We start from the raw sequence: 22546 nt of genomic DNA, 5'->3' as shown, positions 1-22546 counted from the left end.
TTGGGAATGTGAGTGTGAAAGTGTGCGGTGCCATGCAGTGGAGTGATCTTTACCTCCACATCAACGTTGGGAGAGCTCTCTCTGGGGTCATAGTCGTACAGCGCCACCATCCTGCGGGTAGACACAGGATGCTGCCGTCCACTGCGCCTGTTCCTCTCTGACACACAAGAAACAAGAGGGGGTTGGAGCAGGAGGAGTGTCAGAGAAAAATAAACTGTTATTATCATCCAAAGTTATATGATAATTGCATTGGAACATCTGGATATGTGACATGGCGAGCTCTGCAAATTATACAGAACATGGCACATAGATTGCACAGCACAACATAATTAATGATATATACTCATACAAAACACACTGATTCAGAAAATCATTTGCTTGTATGTCAGTATCTCACCCACAGTGTTTTATTATTGTTTTATATTTGCCCGTAACCGGGTGTTGTAAATGCATTGCTAACAGTCTGACCTAGGTTCAGGTATAAGACCTGCATCTTGTACTTGCGCGCGGTTTTGCTTCTGACCAGGCAAATCATGCTAAACGTTCTCTGTCAATTGATTCCGAAACTGGTAACGTGGGGGAAACTATTGTGTCTTACGTCAGTCAGAAAGAAGGAAGGCTAAGAGGAAAGAGAGTAAGCGGAAAAGAAAGAGAAAATCAACGAGTGCATGGGGCTAACCCGTGAGGAGGAGGGAGGAAATGGGGGTAAGAACAGACCTCTTTTGGATTTTCGGGACCTGCGGTTTATTGAGCGGCCATCTTTGAAGCGGTTGCAGTTGACTTTACAGGCAGGGAGTGGAAGAAAGAGAGAGGAAATGAGAGAGGGAAAGGGAAGAGGTAAAGCACAGGTGTCATTCACTTGCAGAGGAGTTTCAAAAAGGCGCGAGGAGCGTCCACACTCACACACTCACTGCTAACACAAAGGTTTGGGGAGAGGAGATGCTGCATTCAAAACATTTATTAGGGATAATGAACAGAACAGTGAGAGCAAGGGCGAAGAAGAAGAAAAAGAATGGTATCAGAGAGAAAGAGAAAGAGAAAGAGAAAGAGAAAGAGAGCGGTGTGTAGAGATGCTATCATTGCAGATAAAGGGACAAGTAAGAGAGAGGATGACCATAAAGTAGACTGAGAAGAAGAGAAGAAAAAAGAAGGGAACAGGTTTCTGCTGCAGAGGAGAGAGGTAGCAGCTGGGAGCAGAAAAGCCAGCCATGGAGACACTTCAGAGAGAACATGAAAATGGAGAGAGGGAGTACATGCATCACTTGCGGAAGAGAGACAGTGGAGTGTTTAGGCACACCTATCTTCTCCACTGGAGTGTTGAGGGGAAGAAATCCCTGCTTGAGGAGCTGGTCCATCATCTCGTCGTCCTCTGTCTGAATCTCGGACACCATGTTGCATGGGATGAGTCCCCGGCGACCGCCGATCTCAGCCCGGTAAAATCCATCCGTGTCCTTATCGCCGTACACCTGCATCATGACACAGGGCATAGGTTTAGTAGTCAAGCGTGTAGTGGAAATTCCCTGATACACTGCTGGGTAACAACTCAAAATTAAACAATTGTACAGTGTGAAAAAAAAACAATGGCAGGGTGTAGCATATAGGAGCATAACATATTGATTGCAGGGGACCCCCCCTTAACTGCCATCTAACATATCGCTGATGTAGGGAAACAAAGGTTTATTCATTGGCTTCAGTTACAACCACACACATGAGAACAAAACCTCAATCACAACACAGTGGTGCTTCTATGGAAATAATTATGGAAGACACTGGGAGCATACAGAGAACTGCCATGCTCATACTCTTTTTTTATGTAAATAAAGAAATGCATTGTATAAACTCTTATATATATAATTTATATAGAAAGTTAGGAGCCATGAGGAGTATAGAAACACTCAAATGTAGCCATGAAATAGACAATTAGAGTGGAATATAAAAATGTCAACAGGATATGCAATATCCAGACACCCATACCTTAATGATCTGGCCTTCCTTAAAGGGAAGCTCCTCAACCCCAGCGTCAGGGTTTGGGGACATGGAGAGGGGATCGTAATCAAACAGGGCAACAAATATTCGAGTAAGGTCCTCTGGCTCAGACTCATAGTACTCTGGTGAGCGGCGACCACGTCCACCATAATCATCTGAAATGAAAGAGAGACCAAGCTACTGCTGCTCTAAGATCCAAAATGGCTGGGGTTTACAGTGTTAGTTGCACCTAATTCTGTTGCCTAGGGCTATGAACATGTCCCCCCAACAAGTGCCAGCGAATCACATAAACGCATAAACTCCACATACTGGGCAAAACTGGACTAGTATTACAAATAAGAAGGGAATTCAAGACGGATACAATATGTATGTACAACGGACATGTATAGAAACGACAAATATTCTCCATGAAAACGGCAGAGCTCAGCCCTTTTGGACAACATATGCAAGGGATATTGCTAACACATTCACAGAATAAGAGACACAACACACTGACAGTACGCACAACATACTGCAGTTGCTGTATTTTCCATACTGCATTATGCCAGTTGAATATTAGTCATATTCGAATATGTGTCATCTAATCTCAATGCTCCAGAACTCCGCATTGTTACCCCGTATCCTTGGAGCTTTTTTTGTTTCACAGTACAAAATGTACATTAAATGCTTCTAACTTTCCAAAACTTACATTTTACAAAAAAAAAAAAAAAATCTGTCTCATCAATCTAATCTAACATGACGTGTCCTTTAATTACTAAATGTTTGATTGACAGATTGATTAATTGTGACAATCATGCTAGCCCACCAGTGAACTATTACTGTGTTGGTCTGCTGGCCAACAAAATGACTAGAAATGATCAATGGATTTAGAAATGTTAAAAAATCCCTGATTTTAATGCCAGGCCTTTCAAAAACTTTTAACAAATGCAGGGAAAGACCAATTACTCAGTGTGCTACTTGAGCGTATGAGTAGAAACACTAGCCAGATGGTATGCGCCTTGCAGTCTGGAAAATACAGTTCATCTGACTCACCACTAGGAGGGGTTCAATAACTTGTCCGACTGAGCAACTGATTGAGGATACATGTAGGAGTTTACCAGCCATGCACAAGACAAAGGGGGAAAATGTGTACATTGCTGTTTTACTGAAACCATTTCAACGAGCCTTAACGAGCACACATGCATGCAGCATACTAGAACACACTGCCATAAAGCCCATATGAGAACGCATGTTTATGTTTAGTAATAAGCCAACGTTGTGATGCAATAACAAAATGCCATAATGCAAAGGATTTTGATGTTGCACCTGCAAACCTCTCATGTCATGTTGCATCAGCCATTGTGTAAATCATCCTCTTTTGCAATCAAAGCCAGGTTTGTATTGAGGTGGGAGGGCTTTAAAACAGAGTGCTGTTTGTGGTAAAAGTGGTACATTTGTATGAAGAGTAAATATCTAAGATCACATGCTTTTTATCCAGATCAAATGTCACACTCAGAAATACAGACAACCATCATGGTCTCATAACAGTTAATTAAGCTAAGAACTCACAGCAGCACCCTTGCATGTAGCGGTAGCAACAAACAGCTAACAGCTGTCTGTAGAATGGATGTGATGCTTATTTGAAGTGAGTCCAATTGCACTCATAGCGATTTGAGCCAGAGCCATTCCATACACAGTCTTCGATGGACACACACCTTAGTGTCTAAGCTCAACTATACATGCAGTGCATTTTGATGTTGGAAAATAGGCATATAAAATTCTGACTGGCAAAGATCAGATAATAAGTAAATTCATGTATACAATTCCGGCACGCAAAACTCTGTTCATGCAACATAAGGTTTAGTGCCACAATAATATCTCTGGACACAGATATAATCTTTGGAAAAATCTTATTTATGTGTTATTCATGCCTGCTGTTAATCATACCTGGATTCTCTATCTTCACTGAAATGCCCTTTATCAGAGCACTAATGGGAAAAGACTGTGATCATGCATTTGCTTAACCAAACAACAGTGTGGACAAACGTTCATGCAGAACAAGCCACAGGAGCAGCAGGAATGGAGTGTTTGTAAGGGAATACATATCGAGGGTGGGTGCAGATGGGCAAGAGAGGAGGATGGAAATAGGAGGACGGGGGTAGTTTACAGGCACAGGGGCAGTCTCTTGGGTTTGGGGCGACACAAAGGCACACAGGGAGGGAGAAAGGGCAGCACTCATTCATCACTAAGAGAGCAGGCCACGTTGTCTACACTCTATACAGCTACAGTACATCACATGAGGATTGGAAATAACCTACAGCCTTTGTCCAGTAGGTCTGTGTTATACTCTTGCTATTTTTTAGCTGACAATTCATGCTATAGAATTCAAAAAGGACAGGTTTTGATTCTGCTATTCTGGCTGAAGAAAAGCAAAAACAGGTGGCAACAGAAAAGCATCAACTCTGAACTAATATTAACTGTTACAATCGGGGAAAATCATACGTGCTAAAACCTGCTCTGCACTGTTTGGTTGGTTTGTTTGTTTGTTTGTTTGTGGTTGTTCTCTGAAGGTGTGCCGCGCCACATACCATATCGATGGTCTGATCGCTGTGGGGGCCACTTCCTGCGCCGAGCTACACTGCCATAGTAAACATCTTCCTTGACAGGTGAGAGGTTCACCTCACTCCCCTCACTGTTATTCTCCATGGTGATTTCTATGGAAACACCAATCAAAGCATTACTGCCAAAGCCCCTACTCCTGTCAAAACCCCACCCACCTGGCATGGACTTCCTGTGGGTGAAGGATCATGGGATGAGGGTGGGCGGAGTCTGAAGCCACTTGACCTCTCCAGGGTGAAGTTGCTCCTTACTGCCAATCTAGGATCAGTTTTTTTTATTTATTTATTGTCACATTGGTCAAGAGACTCAAAGATTAGACTGATCCTAGAGCATCGTTGTGAGGCAACTTCAACCAACAAGAGCTGAATTCGGAGTTTCGGAATGTAAAACAGCAATGCACTGACTATCAGGTGAAAGACCTAATAACAGACACCAAAATGTTTTCTTTTCTTCAGTCTGTTATTTGATATTCACAATAAATTTGCTTTAACCATGCGTCTATCACTTTATCTGTAATGCTAATAGTGACACAAAAACATATTGAGTGACAGCAGCTTAAAAACGTCAATTATCCAGGGAGAGTACACAGTTTGACACAGTACCAGAGAGATATGGGGAAAAGAGGGAAAGGGGGCTAGAAACACAGCACCAGTGTTTTGTTAGGAGTTGAAAGCAGATTGGTTGGGGGCAGGCAGGGGGGCGGTACCCAAACTAACCAATGGAAGGAACCATCATGGGGCGTCTTGGTGAGGGGGCACAGCCATGGGCCGTCCTCCTCCCCGTGTGATCCAGGCGTGCCATGGATTGGGAGCTTCCTAAAATCTTTAAAAAGGAGAAAGAAAAATGTCCCATGTTAAAGATGTTCAGATGAGGTAGACTTTTATGAAGGATACAAAAAGGTAGGCAAGCAAAAATGTTAGAATTTCTGTGTTGCCCAAAAAATAAAACAAAGCTAAACAATCAAACAGTCAAGGAGAGGGACCAAGAAAAAAAAAAAAAGAATCAGTTCACACAGCCCCAACAACAACATGGGTAGGGTTTTGGCAGAAACTGAATGTTGAACTAAAGACCATCTCGGTTTTTGTTCTGTTTTTTTTTTCTTTTGCAAAGATGAAAAGAGAGAGAGCGGAAGGAGGAGATAAAGAGGAGGAGATATTAAGCCAACTGTATACTGCTGTAGTCACAGAAACAAGAAACTCAATCCAATGGCCTTTAGGTAAAAAAAAAATGTGTAAAAAATTCTACAGTCAAAACATTTCACTACACATCCTGGGAAAAGAAACAAACAATACACATGAGAGGTAAAATAAAAGAAATCTACGAAACAAAGAAGAACAAACCAATGAACATGTAGTAACATTCAATCAACGTCAATCCAAATCAAACAGATCAAGCCATAAAACGAATAAAATAACACAAAATAAAAACAAACAAAAAATATACATTACCAAATGTACAAGGGGGAAATGCAGGATTGACGGGAAAAATAAACACCAAAAAGAGAAATGGTTTTACTGCTCTGAAAATGTGAACTTAAAGCAGCAGAGAGATGAGGAGGAGTGTGACAGGTCGTGGGGAGGGGAGGGTGGGTGTGTGAGTGAGAGCAGGTCGGAGGCTGTAGCCGGTCACACACCAGAGGCTCGTCCATTCCCCGGTTGAGTCTGGCCACAGAGTGGGCCCTATTATCCCTGTAGTAGCTCCTGCCGACGTCCGTCAGCCGCCCCTCGCTCTGGAAGCGACGCTGAGGGTGCTGGTGGTAATGCTGACGATAATGAGGATGATCGTAGTAGCCTCCCAGGTCGCCGCGCCTGCTCCGCATGTCCATGCTGACGTCCAGGAAGTCGTCCTCGATGCTGCTCTGTCGCGCCAGCGTCCTCTTCCTTCCCGCCGCCAGGGCACGGCGCTCCACGGGGCCCTCGCAGTGGATCAGACGCATGCTACGCCCCATACCCACACGCATGGGGCTTCCCGCGCCATACATGTACACGCCGCGGTACCCCAGGGAGCACTCCTCCTCGCTACCGCAGTCTAGCCCGCTGTCGGGGCTCTTTGTGGCCTGACGGGCACTCATCCACCCGAGTCCGCCAGGTCCCCGTTCGTCCAGGGAGGAGTAGCGGGGCGAGGACCGCTGGCGTTGCAGCCGGCGGATGCACTTGCTCGGGGAGAGCCGGTTATGCTGCCTCGAGTCCTGATAGTAGACGTGGGGGCCCCGACTCGCCGTGCCTGGCCGCTGGTCCTCGAAGCGCGTCCGCTGGCCCATTGCCTCCACCACCACCCCGCCCTCCGCCTCGTCCTCTGCCACCTCTGGGATGCTGTGGAGGCGCTTGCTGCGCAGTGAACGCTGCCGCACCACCTCCCGTTGCAGGTCCCAGTTATCTCGCTCCTCTGCCAGGTCGTGCCGTCGGTAGTAATCCTGAGCCACGGACCGGCAGGTGGCAAAGTGTGATGCAGCCCCAGGGATTGATAAGAGTTTAGAGTTTATGATTTCAGTGTTTTTTTTTGTTTTTGTTTTATTTTTTTGTTATTTTTTTTCATGTTTTTTTGTTTTTTGAAGGTGTAAGAACAGGCAGGAGACGCAACAAAGTGTGCAAATAAGAACAAAATGGGAAAAGAAAGACAAAAGTAAAGACAGAATTAGTTATCTGTGGCAGTAGCCTGATGCAAAGGCATGCATTGTCATGCCGTGACGGATATGGCATGCTTCAGTCGGGAATCTGTGGAGGGTATCCATGGGAATGTCAAATCACTGTGAGGATGGGAGTTGGAGGAGGAATCAATGTGATGAGACAGACAAACATCCAGTAACAGAAACACAAAAGAAATCGTCCTTGCAACAAAACAACTAAACAAAAAAAAAAACGAAAAAAAAACAAAAAACAAAGGCTCCACAAACATGAAAAAATGCAGCAACGGGTGAAAAGCCAGCATGAGCATGAGTGAAACTGAATAGAAAAGAAAAAGGATAAAGGATAGTAAATAAAGGAATAAAATCTTTATACCTGTGCGGAGGAGGGGTGTGAGTCCAGCATAAACTAAATATGTGAGCCTTACAAAGGTTGAGGTCAGTAGACTTAAAATAACAACCAACCTTAGAGCACCTCTGCTCTATCTGTTTCAAACCTACTTCATCCACCACAAAAGACTGGGTTCTCTAAAGCCATAGCTGCCCATACACTTTAATTGGGAAAATGAAACAGCTTGTAGACAGAGATATGCATACTTATTGTAAATATCATAAGACCGTCATCCACAAGTGATAAGCATATAGATTTCATATGCAATAAGCTGTTGTTTTTCAGTCAAGTTCATGCAACGTTCATCAGTGGGAAGTCATCCCCGCATGGAGTAACTGACCTGAACCAATCTCCAATTACCCGTCTTATGGAATTTTTCATGGGCAATTTACTAAGGGGTCAACTGCAATAAACTAGTCCTCTTTTCATTCTTTAGCAACCCTCGAGCTCTCGAACTGGGAATAAGGAAGCTCCAACCCACCAGCAAGTTAAAGCTCACAAAGCATCAGACTAGCACTCCCCCTTGAGAGCCTCGCAAGTTTTTCACCCGTCACACTGCAGTTCCGCACCCTGGTGTGCACATCCATGTCGGGTAGCCCACTTCTTCCCAACTCGCAGTCATCGCCACTCTCGCTCTCTGGTGCATACAGGGCATCCTGCCCCTCTTTACCTGTATGCTTGCCTGGAGCTGAGAGAGGTGAGCTCCCAGTGGACATGTTCTGTCTCAGCAATGAAGTGATGTCACTCCTCGCCTTCAACAGCGAGGCAGAAGGAGAGGTAGCGGTTACCCCCTAATCACCATGACGACGAAGTGTACCTGCCCCTGAACGCTTAAAATCCGATTACACTAGGAGTGTGGCTGCCTCTTGGGCGGCATAAAAAGGTGTCTCAATAGAACAGATATGTTTAAGCGCAAGCTGGGCTTCAGGCGACATTTTCACCCGCTTTTATAATTGGGACGTCACAAATACATCCTTAGCCTGCTCTGTGCTTTTGGCTTCACGGATGTGAGTTACCTCCAATGCCAGCAAACTGCCACTGTTCACTGAAGCTGCAAACCCCAGGTCAGATATGTCGGACTGTGCACAATGCGTGTGAAACATTGTCAACCAGTAGAAACATATCAGCCATGTGTGTGTCACACCACACTGATCCTGGTGTCTTTTCATATTCTCTCCCGTGAGTACCACTCTGGTGTTGGTGAACCACTGCACCCTGATGCCACATCACACTTGTCAGATCTATACCTGTGCTGTGCTGTCGGCTCCTTCTCACTCCCAGCTGCGTGTGTGCAGTAGTACCCTGCTGATGTGTTCTCTGTGAATATAAGGCCACGGTGCCAATGATGGCTGTGGTATATGTGTTCCCATTGTTTAATGTTGAGGGAACTTGACTGCAAGAATATAACCTTGGTTCTCTGAAGGAGAACATGAGACATTAACTCTTTCTAGCCTTGAATTGATTCCCTGAACCTGGCCATTTGGTTGCTTCAGAATGTCTAAAAGAGGACTACCGGTAGTTTATTGCAGTGAGCCCTTAAATTGTATAGTGTAAGGCCCGTGAAAATTTTTTATTAATTACTTTACCATTTCTATTGTATTGCACTTACACAACATGCATGTAAGAGCTTTAAGTTTGAGAAGCTTACTACAGACATACTGTATTTTATTACGACAATCTGTGCTGACATGTCTACATGTGTTATGAGGATCTATAGATTATGTGCTTGGTAGAAGGCATCACATGTGCTACACCTCTGGTTTAGCTCGCAGGCATTTGATCCCAGATCCAACAAAGGAGTGGCATGCATTTAATTCCTTATAATGGGGACTTCTCTGTCACCTGTTTCATTATTTATATCATATTTTATTTTGTTTTGCTTTCCAGAAGAACAGAACAGAAAAAAAGCAGAAAATGCAGTACTGTACATACTTCATGAGTACACTGATATCGGCCGGCAATGGTGTACATGAACGAAATGGATATTTGACTCTAATCATGATGACAATGAAAACAGAGGACATGTGCCATTTTGTTGGAAAAAAAAAATAGAGACATAAAAATGCAAAGCTTTAACTACGGTAGTTCTTAGTCATGAGTTGATAGTTACGTTTAGACAGCTAACACTCATTGTTCAGGTATAGACTTTTCATCTCAGTTCCACTTAAACTACAGAGGGTAAGAATCTGCTGGATGAATTGAATATCATAAACATGTAACACCCTAGTTAACATGACATTTGACAGCACAACATCGTAAAGCATAGACAGATACAGCTTATATGGCTACAGGCAAGGGTCATACAGCCTCTTAAGGCTTATGCACAGCTAACTTAGAAAGTCCACATTTATAACTGGAACATAATAATATCAACAACTCTACAGTATGGCAACAGTGACATGACTTTTTAGATTCACGCAACCAACATATTACATTGAATTGAATGTATTCATATTATTGTATTTTATATTGAAAAAAATAAGACACAACCAAAGTATAGGCATGAGACGAACATAAACAAAAGTGAATAATTGTTTCATTTAAGCAGGCCCACTTAAATGAGATTCCCGCAGTGCACTCTAGCAAATGACAAAGGGCATGTTTGTGCCCACTTATACATCTGTGAAAAACACACAGTTCAATTTATATTTACAAGTGATTCAAGTATAGACAGAAGCACTGTACTGTACATGCAGACTACAGTAGTAGGCTCATGTTACAGATAGCAACCGTGATTATTACACATCAGCTTTAGAACCCTCAGTTTAAACAACATGTTGTGCAAGAAAGAATAAAACAAATATGTGAGAGGTCACACTCACAGGAGAGGAGAGCAGAGGAGAGGCTATTTACAGACTATAGATGGTGCCTAGTTTAAAGCATGTGTTCTTTGGTTGGTTGAGACTAGGTAAAGATGAGAGTTGTGGGCTTGTGTGTGGAGTTTGTGAGTAGCACAGATGTGTGTTTGTCGTAGATGGAACTGAAGCACCATAATTCTTCCCCTCCTACAGGAGTTTTCTCCTACACTATTATACTGTGCAAACTCCTACACTGAGCTTTAGTCTTCTGCCCTTCTCCATCAACACATAGCTTTACAGCTGATTGGCAGTTCTTTAGGATTGCAGACCCTTTGTTTTTTAAATGAATTTAAGTCTAAACATGATTTATCTGACACTGGCTATACTCCCAAATCTTGCCCATTCACAGAATTTAATTCACAGTTTTATTCTTACTGTAATGTAGCAGCATTTCTGCCCTACTTTGAGGAAGTCCCAGCTATGTACCACCCCATTGTCATTTTATCAAAGCCATACTCCTTTTATAAATAAAGAAACCCAATACCTGCTCCTGATATGTGACCCTCCCTATACTGACCCCCAGTGTGAACGCCCACCTTATGTCCCATGCTAGTCTCAGATGATGTCCCATGCTAGGCCCAGATGAAGCCTACTCCCCGGCGCTTGTCATAACCCCAGAGTGGTATCGTCCTGGAGCGCGGTCTAAAGGGAGTCTCCTCCTGCTGCCGTGTGTATGAGTTAAGGGGACTCTGTTCGTGCTTCCGTGTGTATGAGTTAAGGGGACTCTGTTCGTGCTGCCGTGTGTATGAGTTAAAGGGACTCTGTTCGTGCTGCCGCGTGTATGAGTTAAGGGGATTCTGTTCATGCTGCCGTGTGTATGAGTGCGCTTGCGGCTGTGCTCGCTCGTAGCCGTAGCTGTATGCGCTCTGCTGGTACGTGCGCGAGTGTGGGTGCGGGTTGGTGTGTGTGTACGCCCGCGGGTGCGAGTGCGCACGCGGGTGCACCTGTGCGTATCTGTGCTGTACCTTGAGTGTGTTGTGCGAGTTGATGCTTCGCCGGCGGCCCTCCTCCAGCTGCATCTCCGAGTAGAGCTCCTCCTCGTCCTCCTCCATGATGTCGGACAGGTCGGAGCCGCGGCTGCTCTCTGTGTAGTACTCCTCGCTGTGGCTGTAGTGGGGCTGCACCGCGAGAGGAGAGAGGGAGAGGCAGACACCAGAGAGGTCGGGGGGTTGTGAGTGTATTGCATTGTACTCATAAGTGTAAAGAGTTGAGGTGTAAAGACAACTAAAGATGTAAATGAGAAAAATGAATAGCACTTGCAGATATGAGTGTAGTTGATGTGTGTTTGGGATGTCCATTAGGGCTGTGCATCAATATTGAAATATTGATATATTGCATAGCCACTGCTGCCAAATATCAATATTTGTTATTAAAGCATTGCAAAAATGTCTATCGTAAACGTGCTAATTACCAACAATTTCGTTCGAAAATTCTTAAAACAATGATGTTTTTTAATACTTCAAAATAACATTTGCTTAATGAACCTTACATTTTTCAGTAGCCATAGATGTGTAGATTTGAACAAAATTAATTTGGTTAAACTAATTTGGTTCTTACCGGGGCTTTTACTGCCTGAAATATCCGATTTTGTTTACCACCCTCGGAGGTTAGTGCTGGGCTGGTGGGTGCTCATTCCCAACCTTTCTCAGGCACATCAACGGTTAGCCCGAGAATTCTCGTCGGGCAAATCAAAATTCCACTGGAGCTCCAAGCGGATTTGTACACGCAGTCTTACAACACTGTTTACAGCTCTTCGAGTCACAGTAAAATGTAATTTTTTGTACATAGCTAATTTAGATAAACTTATTGTGTGGGTGCTTGCATTTCTTTAGGAATCCGCCGTCTTGGTTTGTATAGAAATGAATATTAAGTGACACACACGCATGTTTCCAGTTTCCAGTATTGAAATATATCGCAATATGTATCATATCACAATATATTGTGATGTATTGTACCGTGACCCATGTATCATGATGCGTATCATAATACACAGCCTTAATGTCCATACTGTACATGCATGTGTGTGTGTGTGTGTGTGTGTGTGTTTATGTGTGTGTGTGTGTGTGTGTGTGTGTTTATATGTATGAAAGAATCAGCATATGTGTGTGTGTGTGTGTGTGTGTGTGTGTGTGTGTGTGTGTGTGTGTGTGTGTGTGTGAGTGTGTGTGTGTGTGTGTGTGTGTGTGTGTGTGTGTGTCTTACATGTCTGCCCAACTCAGATCCGCGCAAGAACTCGTCTACCGAGGCACCTCTTCGTCGCGCATGCGGAGACTCATAGCCGTCCTCCTCTTCATCCGAATTGAGTGAGTGTCCACGCTCGCTGAAGATGTTTCTCTTCTCCATCTATTGGTGGCAAAGAGATACCAATTACTGTAGACACCTTCATAACACAGGACGGGACAGGGTGTCTCAAACAGTTCACTTTTTCCTTCCGCATGTAGTCTATCACGTCTGAGTGATCCCTAATGTGCTAATGCTGCTGTTGATAAGCTGAGCACAGATAATTAGCCTGATTTGTGTGGCACAGCAAGAAGAATTGAAAGGCATGCAGGCAAGGATTCAAGTAAAGGGAGAAATAAACTCCTCTCTACAGTACTATAATGAAATACAGCACAGTGATGGCATATACTGGGAAATGGGTCGAAATAATGTGCCAGGGTATTGTTTATAAACCCTCTCTCACTCTCTCTTTCTCATGTGTATTGTGCACAATATTGTATCTGTGAGTTGTTCCGATGGCCACTAGAGGGCAGTAGAGGCCGCTGCAGGCTGCTCACCCGGCTGTTCTCGGCCACCCTCTGTGCCGCCTCGCGGGCCATGGCCTTGGCCGCCGTGTTGGTGATGGGCGTTCCCTGAGGCTGGGGCAAGATCCTCTGCGGGGAGGGTGAGCGGCGGCCCGGGAAGTAGGGGGGCTCCAGGCTCATTCCAGAGTGGTGGTGGGGGGCCAGGGGGTGGGCGTGGGCATGGTGCGGGGCGAGGTGCGGAGGCAGAGGCGACGGGGCGCGCGGGACTGGCGGCGCGGGCTCCCACGGCTGGCCCAGCCGGTCTTTGGTATGCATGTCTCTGGCACTTGGCAGGAGCTTGGGCTTAGGGAGCGGGTGCTGGGGGATCTGCGGCAGCGGGTGGGGGATGTGGGGCTGTGGGTGGGGGTGGGGAGGGGCCGAGTGGGAGGGCGGTGGTTGATGGGGATGCTGAGGAGGAGGCTGAGGAGGCAGAGGCTGCGGATGGGGCTGTGGGGGAGGCTGCGGGTGTGTGGAGGGGTAGCTCTGGGGGTAAGGGGGGTGGTGGGGCAGCACGTGGCCAGGGGGTGGAGGTTGGGGGTGAGAGACGTGGTGGGGGTGAGGGGGCGGGGGCGGGGGCGGCGGTGGTTGTCCAGGGTGTGGCGAGGTGCGGAGGAGGGTGTGGGGTATGGATGCCACGGGGGAGTCCTGGGACTCGCCCTGTGACGACAGCGTCCGCACGATGACCTCACGGGCCTCAAGACACTGGATACGGGTCAGCTCCACCGAGACGTAATCCGCTGTGGGGTACAGCACCTCTGCAATCTGTCACACACAAACACAGACAGACACATATGTGTGCAAAAACACATACACACACAGGCAAAAAGACAACAATGTGTGATAAAAGTTATAAAAATATATGTCTATGCATGGGTCATTAAGTTTGTTAATATTCTTAACTGATCGCTGATATGTGGTGATTCTGACCAATGACATAGACCATTAATAAGAAATTTACATTTGTACAACAGCATTACACAGTTCTTACAGTGCACACATACAGTACATATTCACATATTCAAACAGCTGACACATGGACATGCACAATGTTCACATCTGTGAAACGTGTTCAGTGTAGTTCAAAGACCCCTAAGGAGCAATTTTGGAGAGACTTATGTAAACCCCTTGCATTACATAATTCTGATGTGTACTGTATGTGTGTGTCTGTGTGTGTAAGAGGCTGTAGCTGTCGTGTGGATGTTTCATCAGCAGATGGCATAAGTGAGTAGACTAACACTGAAGTGAGCCAGTGGAGAAGCACAATAGAAACCCATTACAAACAGACTCTAATAGGAAGTGAGATTGATGACTATGCAATACTCCACCTACACCTTTCATAACAGTATCCAGGTCAGCCCAGTTCATGTCTGTGGTCAGATACTGAGATCTTAAGTTTAAGCTTTTAGCCAGAACATTAAAGGGGAAATGCATAGGGATTCTGATATTTGCACAGATACGGAACAGGATGTTTTTTGCATAGTTCTATTATATCTGACAACATCATGTAGAAAAGGCTGTGAAGAGGCATACACACACACACACACAGACACACACACACAGACACACACACACACACACACACACACACTGGAATGCATTGACCAGGGGTCATACTGACCTTTTGCCCTTTTGTACAGACAGCATAGCCGATGACCGTGGCCCCGTTGGAGGTGCCGTTGGAGGAGAGTGGAGGGGGTTTCCAGCGCACCTGCAGCACCCCCGCTGACTGCCCACACTGCACCTGCACTTCCTGAGGAGGCAAGGGGGGGCCTGTGGGGGCAGTGGACGAGGGTGGACAATAACAACACAGAGAGAACGAAACATAGTCTCAGACAAAAGTCATCTCCTGCCACAACATCCAGTGTTCCCCCTGATAACCTAGGTCAGTGATTTTCAACCACTGTGAGAGATCATCAGGTGTGCGGCGGGAAATTGTCCAATTTCACTAAATAGGTGCTAACTAAGAACTTGTGTCATGAAGGTGTTTTTCCACACATGCTAACTGACTGGTGTCCGACTTTCAAAAGCCTTCTGTTGAGGTAAGCTCTTAGCTGTAGAGAGCTCAACACAGCATGGCACAAGTATATGAAAACCCATCAGGATGTCCTCCTGGGTTTGAATTTCTAAGATGAGTAGACAAGATATGGAGTGAGTGACAGAGCGTATGAAAGCTATACAAACATAAAGAGCATAAAGAACCGAATAGACAAACACAGAAGAGGAGTAAAGGGTATACAGAAGAGACTAAAAAGAGAGAGAGAGAGACATGTTGAAAGGGAGAAAAGGAGGAAGACTAACAGGGTAGTAAAGGACTGCAGGAGCTGAGGAAGAGTAGAAAGAAACGCACTGACTCACAAGGGGAAGGCCCAATGTAGTGAGAAACAGAGAGACTGAAGTCATGTCACAGGCTTAAGCCAACCCAGCGCCTTAGAAGTCCCCTCTTAATCCACACAGCCCTGACAACTCCACACACACGCCATTGATTAGATCTTAACATGACATGCTGTTTGAAGTGTCTCCCGAATCAATTAGCTGTAGCGCCCACCAATCAACAGCCCCCTGCTGAGGAGCAGCGACTGGGTGGGGTGAGGGTTGGATGGGAGGAAGGAGGAGAGGGTGGAGGAGAGGGGAGAAAATGATAGAGGATCATAGGAAAGAAGGATGCATAAGATGGGAGGTGGAGGAGAAGAGGGGGAGAGGATGATAGAGGAGCATAGGAAAGGAGAGACCAGAGGGGAAAGGAGGAGAGGAGACAAGACCTATCGAGCAGAGGAGAGGAGAGGAGAGAGGCTGTGAGGAAATATGGTAGAGATCAAAGAGCAGAGCAAAAGGGAGGAGAGCAAAAGGAATGAAGGAATTAATAGTTGACAGGACGGAAGGCGAGGGGAGAGAATGTTGATAGAAATTGAGTGGAAAGAACTGACACGAGCACTAACGCTCACAGAGCTCAAGAGGGTTCATGTCGGTTGCCATCTTGATCCCCAGGAGCACGAACCATCCTTTGTAAGGGAAAGTTGCGTAAAAGCACAAGGTTATCTTATCAAACACACCCATCGGCATGGCAAAGGTCAAGCCAAGTGCCTGCAGATAACATGATTTCCTCAGCTCCTCTCTTTGAGAACACAGATTATGTGGTAGCACATAACACAGGATTCACACCATAGGAAACTCAGAGTTAATGTATCCAAAAAGAACATCGCAGAGGGTTTGCTTTTCTTCTGACAACACATCCATTACAACAGTGCTAAACTGATGTGTCCAAAGCTATTCCCAATTTGTTTTATTTTAGCTTTTTTTTGTTCAGGGTCATGGTGACATGTGGATGTGCTCTATGACATATATGTGCTGTGCACATATATATAGGTCCATCTGATGAGACTGAATCAGACAGAGATGCTGCTTGGGGGACTAAAGGCCACTGGGAACACTCCAGCTAAAAATACTTGCTATGGAAACGAGCCAAGCTGCAGAGCCCAGAGGGGATCAGTTCAGTTGCTTTTCTGAACAGGATAGAATATCTAACAAATAAAATAGAATGCAATAGGATCTGGGACATGAAGTAGCATCTGGAACTGAAGAGGGCAGATCTGCTTACTCCAATTATTTCATATCACTCTAGTCGTTCCTGTGATACAGGGATAATTAATGGATTGAAAATAATTTATCCCTCTGTAATTCACACAGGAATTATGAAAAGACAGTAGGCCTACATGTAATGTCAGTATATTTGTGGTATTCATGTACATTTATATTAAATGTGTTAATAAAATGTTAATGCACACAGAAATTATAAAGTTATGAAGTTATAATTATGAAGGAATTATGAAAAGACAATACATTTAATGTCAGTATATTTGTGCTATTCATGTACCTAAATGATATTAAAAAGGTAATAAAATGTTAATGCTAAAATGCTTCTAAAAACTAGAGTGCTGTGCTGAGGCCCTAGTGTGTCTTACAGTGCTGTGAGAAGAGACTGCTGCTGGTGTAACAGAGAAGAGGCGCCATGGGCTCCACTACGTCTCTGATCATCAGCAGCCCTTTAAAGAGGCAAAGTTTCCTCCTGCTGCTGTTCATTCAGTATTAGCGCATCGCGAGCACCGGTCTTCCTCCTCCTCCTCCTCCTCTGCCCCGCCCAGCCCAGCTCTCTACTGCCTGCCTGCCTGCCACTCACAGCGGTGTCTCCAGGGAGAGAGTGCACACAAGACTCCCCGAAACTGCAGAGAGAGACTCGTTAACATCAAGCAGGGCTTCCCTTTGCTTATTGCTCTTTTTCTTTCTTGATTTTTTTTCTCTCTCTCTCTCTATCTATCTATCTATCTATCTATCTCCCTCTCCTTCATCTTGTTCTATCTATTCCACCCCGCTATCCCTCATGCCCCATTTTCTTGTCATGCTGCTGTCTTTTCATCTCTTGTAAATGCGTTTCTGAGTGCGTCACCACATATTTGTTGGGGTTTCTGTTTATTACATATTCATGGTTTGTGTGCCTGTGCGGTTTGCCTCTCGCTGTTTAGTCGCACAGAGGCCACAGAGAAAACACGTTAAAGGAAAACACACAACAGAGTTACGTGTCTGTTTGATGTTCCCTACACTGATATGGTATAATTGGCAATGGGCTTATCAAAAGCAACGGCCAGATTACACACATCAATAACGTTTCTCAGAGACAACCCACTCTCAAATTAGCCAAAACACATTGCTAAATTGGTTATATGTTTCTGTGTAGTTGCATTTCTTTGGCTTGTCTTTCATTGAACTTTTCATCCTCCCTTTTAAGATAAATTAACTAGCTAGGGAAGAAACAAGCATCAATACTGCATTCCTCAATGTTGCATGTGCAACCTCCCCACTATATGGAAAAGCACCTCTAAAAATGCCAGTAATGCAAATCATAAAAGAAATGAGCAGAATAGACCTTGGTGAGTCAAATAAATAGGCAGACACCCAGGTGGATCTTGCATCTGTGTATATACACTGTGTGTGTGTGTGTGTGTGTGTGTGTGTGTGTGTGTGTGTGTGTGTGTGTGTGTGTCCATTCTTAGCATCCGACTTATCATAGATCAGAAGGACTGGGAGGATATTTAAGAGACTGCTGGCTTGTTTCACAAACAGGAGCTATATTTAGGCCATGTCTCAATTATGCTGTCTTGTCCTCTTGGTAGGGTACCACAGATGCCACTTTCTATTCAGTGTTATTGAAAGCACACTACACAACAGAACAGCAATGAGTATGATAAAGGCCACTGGCTCCAGGGACAAGATATTATTAGACTGTAATTATGTAGTTCACATCTTTATGCACTAATATGTATATGCTACTATTGCTTGAATGCTAATGCTTATTTAGGTCTAGTCAAATAATTTATTCATTTCTGATTGGACGAGAGACATTCCATGAGACATGATAAGTGCCGATTTCTCAGGACATCCCCACTCAGACATTTTACTGCTAGTAATCACTCCACCTTTTGCATCGAATGTTGCGAAGGCGAATGTTGGACACACGGCTGGGGTTACTGCACTATATATATATCCCCCACGATATATATATCCCCTCCAACCCCACTCCTACTCGTGTCATATTGCTTAAGTATACATTAAGCACTATAAATAGTCCCCAGTATTGACCTGAAGGCCTTTTAGGAGCAATCTACTTCATCACAACCACACATTAAAAGCCGGTAGAGGAGTCTCACCGGCTGGTTGGGTGCAGAACTCCGCGGAGATCTCCTTTTTCTCCCGATGATCGACAGGCAACTGCCAGGGTACCTGGTGCGGCCTAGCCATGGCACGCACCTTATACACCGTCATGGGCTTCAGGTTGTAGAACTGATACTTGTAGCCGCCAGGCTTGACCACGTCGTACTCGACGTCGTTGAGGAAGATGGTGTGGCTGTAGTTGCTGTTGCTGGGCATAAAGGAGAGCTCGGCCGACGCCTGGGTGATGTTGTCCACGCGCAAGTAGTAGGGCGCCACCACCACGTCCTTGCCCACCAGCAGGGTGCAGCGCAGCTCGTCCGAGAGCCCGCGCTCTGTCATGCTCTGGATGGAGATGCGGTGCGTGCAGAGGGCCAGGTTGAGCTTCTCGATCAGAGCTTTGGTGCGCCCACCAAACGGCACGCTCATGCGCACCTCGCGGTCCACCAGCACCTGGTAGCCGCTCACCTGGCCCCAGCCCGGCGGCACCACGGGCGGCTCCCAGCTCACGATCACGCTCTTGGCCAGCTGCTTGATCAGGTTGATGCGGCGGGGGTAAGGCACGATGTCTTCGCCGATCTCGTCGATGCTCACGTCCAGCGTCCCCATGCCGTTGCTGCAGGAGCCCAGGTTGAAGTCCATGCCCAGGCTGCCCAGTGTGCTGAGGCTACTCAGGGTGCTCAGCGTGCTGAGGGTGCTGAGGGTGCTGGCCGCGCTGCCCGCCCCCGTGCTGTCCAGCTTCGGAGCGCTCTCCGACAGGAGCGTGGCCGTGGCGGCAGCAGCGGCGGCGGCGGCCGAGAGCCCAGTAGCGGCCGCAGCAGCGGAGGAGGCGGGCAGGACAGCCGGGCTGTGGTTGAGGTAGGACGGTTCTTTGACGCTGCGCTCAGCACTGCCAATGGTGCTGCTGATGCCGCTGCTGATGCCACTGCTGCTGATGACGCTGCTGCTGCCACCGACGCTGGTGGGGGGTACAGACGGCAACTCGTCGTCCTGCACAAAGTCCACAAAGTTGGAGGGAACGAGACCCTGCTGGCCGTCCAACAGCTCTCCTGTGAGACAAAGAAAACAAATCATGATGAGAAACAAAGAATGAAGAGGTGAAATGTATGAATAAAAGTAGGAAGACAGTGTTTTGGACATAGGAGAGGTAGAACAGGAGAGGTACAGTAGAGCAGGAGAGGTAGAGCAGGAGAGGTAGAGCAGGAGAGGTAAGGCAGGAGAGTTAGAACAGGAGAGGTAGAACAGGAGAGGTACAGTAGAGCAGGAGAGGTAGAACAGGAGAGGAGAAGTAGAGCAGGAGAGGTAGAGCAGGAGAGGTAGAGCAAGAGAGGTAGAACAGGAGGATAGTGCAGTAATGCATTTGGTGCAAACTGAATCAGACAGAATCAGTGTGCTCCATATCGACATGTTCTGAAAATACATTATGAAAGCATTGATGCTGGTGAGTAGTGTACAGCACCGTCATAGAATCCATCTTCATCCATGGTCCCATAAACGTAGAGATACTTCCCAGCCACAAGGGGGAGCTCTGCCTCGGGATGCTCATTGGGTCCATCATAAGGATTATAACTGTCAAACACCAATAATCATTGCATATTGAACAACATCCAAAGTACGAACACACAGTTTTAATGTATTATATTTGTATGTATTATTACAGTTATTTTAAGATATAATGACGCTATATTAGAATAATACACCACCAATTAAAAATATATATATTTGAAGTTCACACACTATTCACTAAGCACCATTGTACTAAACAGAGAGGTCTGCTACGCAAAACAGCACACTGACCTGTAGCGTGCGACGCACAGACGCACTTTCCCTGTGAACCTGGGTTTGGCGCGCGGGGCAGAATCTTTGTCCATCTGCTGAGGGAGGGAGTGAAGAAAGGTAGATCAGTCAGGTTTAAAGGTGATTGGAGAAAATCCCCTGCGTGAGGGAGGCTACACCGGGCACATAATTGAAGCGCTCCTTTCGCAAAACGTCTGCTTCCACTACAATCAATGGAATTGGCTACACCAGCAGGGATAGTGGTGCATATATTCGAAAAAATTAGGCCGCTCTCCTAAAACAATTTTTACGTTCCGCAAACAGAGCGATTCAGTGGCAGACCTGGTGTAGCATGGACCTTATTCTCGTTGTATTGAGTCATTTTTTGTGTACTTGATGTGTGACTGACGTACACACTGCTGTGTAAAGACTGACACAAGTGAAATGGAATTCAAAAGATCAAATTAATTATGAGTACTGTAGAATATAAGCAACTAAATGTTTAATAAAATTTGAATCTTTCACGATAACCAAGTCATGTAAAATAGTTGGCATAAAAAACTGATAAATAGAAAGAGAATAGATATAATATAAGAAATAAATATCAATTCGGTAACACTTTCTATGAAGGTTGTATTTATAACGCCCTATGAATGCATTCATAATGTTTTATAAGGTGTCTATAAAGCATTGTAATGCTCATTATTACCATCTATTTGTATTCACAAGTCGTCATAACCAATTTCATGATGCATTATGACAGCTAATTATGAATGATTATAATTTTGATCTGAATAATGAATTATAAATATGTCAAGATCTGCCTACTCACTTGTCAGTTTTGATGCATCATAACTACTTTGCTTTGCTAAATGCGTATAGTGATGCATACAGAGTTTTGACTTCTACTGTAGTCCTATATATCTATAGCTATAAGTATATGTAATAAAGTTATAATAATGTATACATCTCCCTATAGGCAAGAGTCAAAAGTGGCAGTTTAGTGGCAGACATTTTAGTGGAAGTTTACCCAAAGTTCAGGATTTAAGTTCACTTCCAAAAGTGCAAATGTCACAGGGTGAAGATGACAATAAATAAAATAAATATACTGTATAGTACTGTGGCATATAGCATGAATACAATTTAAAACATATTGCTAAAAAAAAACACTATCCAAGACCTATGCTGGCTTGATCTGCTTCCATAAGGTATTGGTGCAAGGATGGAGAGTTATTTAAAAATCTGATTACACTACAGTATGTGCTATTTAAAAAGTGGAAGGGCTTTGTGTTAATAGCCCTCAGCCTTCTACCTGATGGGAGGATCTTAAGGAGGTGGTTGGCAGGATGAGTTGCATCCAGCAGGATTTTTATGCCCTTGCATTGCATGTGGGCCTTGTAAATTTCTGCTAAGGGGGTGAGTTTGCATGATCTTCTCGGCCGTGTGAACTATTCTGTCTAGCTGTAGCCTGTTCTAAACAGTGGCATTTCCATACCAGACAGTAATAGAGAAGGAGAGAATACTCTCAATAGTGGCGCGATAGAATTGCAGCATCCCCTTGCAGGCCACCCCAAATTTCCTCAGCTGCCGGAGAAAAAAAAGCCTCTGGTGGGCTTTGCTAATGATACAGCTCAGGTTGTCTCCCCATTTCATAGAGGATGAGACTATGGTCCCTAAGAACCTAAAGCTGCCCACCCGTTCCACCTCTACCCCATTGATGGTCAGGGGCTGGGACACTAGCCCCTTGCGGCGAAAATCCACTACCATTTCTTTGGTTTTTAAAACATTTAATTCTAAATTGTGGTGGGAGCACCATTCCACTAGTGTGAGG

The 22546-nt window shown here is 45.2% G+C and overlaps 1 protein-coding gene across 22 annotated transcripts in view; it reads right to left on the bottom strand.

Moving 5' to 3' along the window:
• rimbp2b (RIMS binding protein 2b) overlaps positions 1-22546 on the bottom strand; it is a 104695-nt gene that overhangs the window by 6932 nt on the left and 75217 nt on the right. For 8 of the 22 annotated variants that reach the window (XR_006033601.1, XR_006033600.1, XM_042101121.1 and 5 more), the window contains 14 exons: positions 20737-20813; positions 20399-20508; positions 18939-19988; positions 14858-15009; positions 13234-14001; positions 12659-12799; positions 11422-11574; positions 6218-6997; positions 5301-5406; positions 4554-4679; positions 1975-2141; positions 1298-1466; positions 718-780; positions 54-157 (listed from right to left, as the gene is read on the bottom strand). Coding sequence is in view for 20 of the 22 variants with exons in the window: in XM_042101121.1 (XP_041957055.1) it covers positions 54-157; positions 718-780; positions 1298-1466; positions 1975-2141; positions 4554-4679; positions 5301-5406; positions 6218-6997; positions 11422-11574; positions 12659-12799; positions 13234-14001; positions 14858-15009; positions 18939-19988; positions 20399-20508; positions 20737-20813 (3966 nt within the window). In the remaining 2 variants the exon portion in view is untranslated. The remainder of the gene's footprint in view (positions 1-53; positions 158-717; positions 781-1297; positions 1467-1974; positions 2142-4553; positions 4680-5300; positions 5407-6217; positions 6998-11421; positions 11575-12658; positions 12800-13233; positions 14002-14857; positions 15010-18938; positions 19989-20398; positions 20509-20736; positions 20814-22546) is intronic. The other 14 variants (XM_042101130.1, XM_042101131.1, XM_042101132.1 and 11 more) reach the window with 9 other exon arrangements.

This window comes from Alosa sapidissima, chromosome 8 (genome assembly GCF_018492685.1).
Source record: "Alosa sapidissima isolate fAloSap1 chromosome 8, fAloSap1.pri, whole genome shotgun sequence".
In the NCBI taxonomy this organism is placed as follows: domain Eukaryota; kingdom Metazoa; phylum Chordata; class Actinopteri; order Clupeiformes; family Clupeidae; genus Alosa; species Alosa sapidissima.
The sequence above is the reverse complement of the archived record's forward strand: the minus strand, read 5'-3'. Positions and strand labels throughout refer to the sequence as shown.